The 6,612-nt window shown below is 32.5% G+C and overlaps 1 protein-coding gene across 1 annotated transcript; it reads left to right on the top strand.

The window, feature by feature from the left end:
• The first annotated feature begins 792 nt into the window (after window positions 1–792).
• On the top strand, window positions 793–4,267 carry LOC105319652 (perlucin-like protein). Its single transcript, XM_066076813.1, has 4 exons — window positions 793–1,634; window positions 1,858–1,937; window positions 2,034–2,121; window positions 4,015–4,267. Exons 1-4 carry the CDS (start codon window positions 1,577–1,579, stop codon window positions 4,242–4,244), a joined length of 456 nt encoding a protein of 151 aa, XP_065932885.1. The 5' UTR covers window positions 793–1,576; the 3' UTR covers window positions 4,245–4,267.
• Window positions 4,268–6,612: the final 2,345 nt, after the last annotated feature.

Below are 6,612 nucleotides of genomic sequence, written 5' to 3'. Positions count from 1 at the left end.
GCGCCAGTGGGGTTTGCATAATTATACGAATTAAAACAACGGTAAAAATGTTATAATTATTAGATCTTTAATCATGCACATTAGAAATAATATAAATATAAGTAATAAGGAATCATTCTTTGAATATTATGAGGTGATAATTTCGGTCGGAGCGTGGTCAAATCTATCATAAAGCCCTTCGGGCTTTATTTGATTTGACCACGCCCCGACCGAAATTATCACCTCATAATACTCAAAGAATGATTCCTTGTTCCTTATATATATCCATTAATCTATTGGTCACCCAAAATGTATAATCTATATAGATTTTGCTTACAATGTATTGTTCAAAATTTAAATTCAGTTTAATTAACTAAAGAGTCAATAAATGAGAAGACAAATTATGACTTGCTTTATTTTCTATGTACAAATTCTTTTTAGAGATGAACAACACTCATAACGCGTGTTGACTGGAAGCCAATGAAACACCTATTTAATATGTAGGACATATGTGTATAACCCGTCCAGATTTTAACCTCGGCTCGCGCATGAAGTTCGGTATAAAAATTCACAACTTTTCAAAAATGGCACATTGCGTTTGGGAACGTTACTTTCGATTTAATCTTCAACCTCTTCTTTTGATTTTATGAGCTCGTCCACTAACTGAATCCTTGACGGCGTTGTGCATCCAGTTACGTAACTCCATTCCATAAAACACTACAACTATTGAACCCGAACAAGAATATTTTGATCAATAAAACCATTAGTTTATTTTTTTTATAGAATTCAGTTTACACATAGAGAACTTAATACGATTTAATGCGTGTTTTTATAATATATATTTACAGAAATGCATGAAAAGTTTCTGCACTATTTTCTTACGCGTAGACTCAATTCATGTGTTCTACGCGTGCCATCCGGTTTGAGACTTCGGCTGACGGTAAACTAATAGACGGGGTCACGTGACCCCGTCTATAACACCTCAAAAAGCTTAAAATAAAAACGTGGAACTGCAACAATGACATTATCAATGATATATGGATTTAAAAGCAACAAATGAAGAGAAAAAAATCAAGAGATGTTATAATAAACACTGGAATCTTTTAAGGAAGGTCATGGTACTAATGTACAAATGTTTAAAACTTTCCATAGCATTTGCCTTTACTTAAACGAAAACATAAAAGGGCCGTAAATTCAGACACAAATGATGTTATAATAAACGGGGTGATTATAAATAAGGTAAACAGCTTAACTCAGTAGCATCGCATTTTTATCGTTTATAATTCCTATAAAATCGACTATTAAATGTTAACACATTTAACTATGAATTACAACAGTAACGTAGTTGACACGCGTAACAGATGGTTTTCTGATTTATTTTTTTTCTGAAATGCAAATCTATTTATGCATCTGTCAAAAGAAATAAAAGATACTTGACTGCAGAGTTATAATAAATTGGGTGTTAACAATATTTTAACATGATATGTACATACTACCACATATGTTGGTACTGCTATGAAAATCAATTTTATCTTATATAAACGAATCAGTCAATGTATAAAGATATCTTGCAACGGTTACCTTCCTTGTGAACAGCATGAAGCTCGAAATTTTTTGTCTCTTTGTTCTAGCAACTGCCGCAAACACAGAACGTGGTAAGTAAAGTTAAGTAATGTGTAATATACACATTATTGAGGGGAAAATAAATATGTAAATCGATGTTATCAATAATAGATTAACAAAAGAGGGTTGGGTAAAAAATACTTTTATTGCATACAATGTATATATGATTGGGTGTGAACACAAGCTCTAGCAACTTACCAGGTTGCACCCTCAAGAATTAAGATCGTTAACATATTGGTAAGTTTGTTATTGTAGCTTGTGATAACGGATGGTTACCCTACAAAAATCATTGCTATTGGTTTTCACCAAGTCCCGATACTTTTCATTACGCAGTGGTAAGATTTTAAGAAATTCCTTCTTGTTCTATTGCAGACATGTGTTTCTGTCAACAATCGGTTATCAAACATTTAAAATTTTATGGAAATTTGTAGATTATTTGCTCCGAAAAAGGTTCAAAATTGCTTGAAATAAAGGACGCAAGGGAAGAAAAGTGGGTGTTGCTACAAAGTCGAATACGCGGTAAGATATAATTTTTTGAAATAATTTTTCATAAACTGCAATTTTATTTTGTATTATCGTTATATATACTGGTTTTGATTACTCCTACACTTTATTTTGGAAAACTAATCATCTCAGTTCTAGCAAAAAAATTCCACCTTTAGTGGAGCACGCTTATCTTCATTAGATGATTCTTCTATTTAATCATTAAATGTCGTGTGTAAAACATGATTTCCATATAGAACATAAATATCAATATAATATGTTTTACGGTGCGACCGTTTGGGCGAGCACAGCATGTGATCAAACAATGAATTATAATAAATTAATAAAATAAAATTAACAACGTGAAATTTGAATGCCAAAAAATAAAACATACCTATTTTTCAGTAAATTTTCATTATTCATAGTTTATAAGATTTGTTATAATTTATTTATTTATATGTAGAACAATAGTTTAATCTCAGATACAATGTTGTTAAATAATAAAGATTTTAATATATAAATATTCATTGCACTGCATCTCCTCTTTTAAAGTGATTGTAATTATGATTGATTGATTTCCCCCTTTTTTTTTGCAGTAGACATTTTTTCTTAAACTTACATATAAAACTTGACTCATCATAGAGCTCCCCCCATGCTAAAATTTTTTTCATTTCTGTCAATTTATACATAGAAAATCGACTTACCATGGATTTGCCCCTTCACTTAAAAAAAAATAATTAATGTTTAATTTTATTTTTAGTTTACGCTTAAAAATATTTGCTTATCATGTTAAAAGAACATGGTGTTGTCCCCCCCCCCCCCCCCCCCCCGCATGTAATAAATGGAAGTGAAAATAAAGAAACCATTGAACTGCTAAAGAGCTGAAGGATTAGAATTTTCATGATTTATTTTTCTTTTTGCTTGCCAAGATTTTTTGGATGAGGCTGCCATCCACCCACCCACCCCCTTTAAAAAAAAGGCGCTGCTACGTATAACGTTACGTTTCAGGAAATTACCGTAATTATAGTGAATAAAATATTTGTGAGCATTCATCCAAATTAGTGCAATTTACAACTGTTTCCTGTATCTGAAGAAATGTCCTTATTCGTCAGCTGTTCTTTATCTTAGCCTTTGCAAGATTTTGAGAGGATTTTGGTCATTTCAGCAGATTTACAATAACTTCAATTAGAGTAAATTCCCCTTATCAGTGCTTATTGTGACGTCAAAGCTGACGTTGGTTAAGTGTCGTCTTACTCTTTAAAACTCCCTTGAGAAATAAAAGTATGCGAAGTATACTGTTTTATTTACTTAAAAAGCATGATGTTCTTTAAATTACACATCTTATAAGCTTTTCAAAGGTTTTACTTTGATTCTCGGGAGAACGTGATGTTGGAACGTGAGGTTGGAAACCATTGGTACTATGAATTGTGGGTCAAAATTTACTGACTCCGAAAAAATATATCGGATCAATGTGTAAACGTTTGTGACGTCACACGATTATTTTTGATTGAAAGTGTACTGAGGTGAACTTTAGAGGTAACATTGACTGTATGTCGCTTACATCGTTATTGTTTTTACTGTCTAAATTTGTCTTGCTGATTCTCGTGAGAGTGTGAAGTGATAAAAATTGCCATGATTACAGGGAACTACTGGGACGATTAAAACGATGCATTACTGGTCCGATTTACTGACGCCAAAAAAATCCGTTGAATGAATGTGCAACTATAGTCCGAATTTTCTATTCACACACGTCTTGCCGGTAGAGCTCGCTTCGCGCCGGCGCTGCGCGCCGGCGAGCTGCGCTCGCTATTATATACGATCATTTGTACAGCTTTCCATTGAAAAATACTTCTGTTACAGCACATTATGTATATAATTGTGTTATCGATTTTGTACATGCAATTATAATCGTCTTTTTTTGTGTTTTAGGTTATTCACTAGTGTGGATTGGCCTTACTGATGTGGTAGATGACGGTCAATACGTGTTTCTATCAAGTGGCTTGACATCGCGATATTCAAACTGGGATAAAGGGGAACCAGGCGGCGGTACGATAGAGAACTGTGTTGGCCTACAAACGAAAGGGCGGAAGTGGCACGACTATTTGTGCACCAATAAATTTTTCTATGTTTGTAAAAAACCTGCAAAGCACTTTGTGTGAGGACAAACCGATTAAAAAATAATCTTGCTTTTTCAAATTCTTTTTTCAAATTCTATTAAATTGAATGCAAATTTTGTTTTGTTGTAACCGCAAAATCCGATGCGTTAATTTTTTACGCAGTTGTAAATTAAAGTTGATACCTGATATAATTTTACTTGTTTTTCTTCTTAATAACTCTTAGAAACATAGATTAATAACATTTATTTTTTAAAATAATTCAATAATGTATACATAAAATGCTAAGAATATTCTATAAAAGCTTAAGTTAAAAGAATATATAACCATTTTTAAAAAAAAAAAAAAAAGGAAACACTATTATATATGTTATTTTTGATACTTTTCTGTATTTTAATCCGGGAAGTTTTAAAAATTATGAAGTAGTGATTTAAAATATAATTCATTATGCAATCCTGGATGCTATTCTTGTTCATTATTGATCAATTTAACTTATCACATGGTCAACATGAATCGCCACTTTAGGTATTTTTCACGCCTGATGAATAAAGTGCAAAATTGTTTTTTGTGTAAAACTCTTCGTCAATAATTAAGAAAAAAAAAGAAACAAAAACAAAACAATATAGCTTGAAGGTCATGACACATTTTCCAAACAATCCTGATTTAAGAATCTGTGAAGCGCATGTGTCCTTGATTGTGCTCAGTCAAGGAAAAGACCGATGACAATCACGTGGCTGATAGAATTTGCTTCTTAAGAACATATATACATTTTTTGATGCAGCTCTAAATTTTGAAGCAAAAGGCTGCTATCCTAGGGATATCAGATGGTATGACAGGCGAAATATTGCTGAAGTTAAACAAATACATGATCAACTGTATTGCGCCTAATGTCGGTCACACTAACATCTCGCTGACATATGTAGAAGTTCATATTTTGTTCAACAACATAAACAGATTTATATTCCTACGTTTTTAATGAAATTAAGTATAATTTAGATATAATGTGTTTGGGATTTCTTTAAAGGGGTTTACAGTTCAGAAAAGAACCACATTTTCATATATTCAACCATCTATCTAATAAATTTATTACACATGTCATGGAATCTAACAATCGAGGCAGCGCTCTAGTAGATATATATCATAGTCTATTTATGAAATATTCGCATTTGATACATCTGCTGTATTTACTTGATTCGGTGTATCTGCTCGTTGCTTAAGACACCGACAATACACAACGATCTTTATCGCTACGAGGTAAAATGGAAATTACAGGGGCATGGTCACGATTTTGGTCAAATTCTAGTTTTATGTCGGGCGGGGGTGGGGGGGGGGCAAACAAAATTATCTTTCAGATCCCGCCACCTCCAATAGGGAAAATGTCTTTGATCTGTGCATGATCTCTTGAACTGATATGACTTTTCACATCAGCGTATGAATGATTAAAATCTCTCTCTCTCTCTCTCTCTCTCTCTCTCCCTGTTATACCAATTTACTTATTCATACCACATGTCTTATTTGTACGAACAAATAACTTATTTATCCAAACAAATTGCTTATTCGTTCCAATAAATTATAACTCGTTCAAATAATCTGTAGATTTAAAGCTCGATTTAAAGTAAGAGACTTTTTATAAATAAGTTGTTTGGACACTTTCCTTGTTACATGTAAACATCTGGAAAAAAAATTATGCATATAAAACAACTTGGTGCAGGTGAAAGATTAATACAGTTTTTGAATATTTTAAGTAACATTTGAAAAATAAAATACTGGTACGAACGTGAATAAATTCGCTCTTAATTTCTAAATCAAAGTACTGAAAGATCGAAAAGCGCTAACCTAGCTTGGTTCTAAGAAAATTTACTGTGTGCAAGCGTAGGCGGAAATGAGCCTTATTGAAATTTTGGTTTATGTTTAATGAATATCAATTTAAAGTATCAAAGGCCAGATTTCTTTAAATATATGTAACTTTCTGAAAATGATGTGAATTAAAGCTAAACACGACTTGTATATGGATACTTGCCTGAAAAAAGATATGTTAAAATCACAAATTATACCTTTTGAACAGTAATTTATCACAGTTTTTGACATTTTCTTGCAAAGAATCGATTTTATTTTTCTATATTTTAGCTTCGGAATACGCACTATATTTTTTCATCACTGCGTAGCATCCCGTGCTGGTGTACGTAAGCCCCGCAAACCAATCGTATCTACTCGGCCATTTCCGTCACCCAGATAACTGGTTCCCTATACCTCTTACCAGTTTAAATGATGTATATTTCTGCTCATAGAGGGCAGTTATTCCTTGCACCGGAAAAAGAAGTCTAACGACAATAAAGCGCTGAGCTATGCTTAGCGCTTTAAAAAGGTGCCTTATTTTGATGATTTGGCGAAATATTTAAGCAATATATTTAAG

This window comes from Magallana gigas, chromosome 1, assembly GCF_963853765.1.
Source record: "Magallana gigas chromosome 1, xbMagGiga1.1, whole genome shotgun sequence".
NCBI classification, from domain to species: Eukaryota; Metazoa; Mollusca; class Bivalvia; order Ostreida; family Ostreidae; genus Magallana; species Magallana gigas.
The sequence above is the reverse complement of the archived record's forward strand: the minus strand, read 5'-3'. Positions and strand labels throughout refer to the sequence as shown.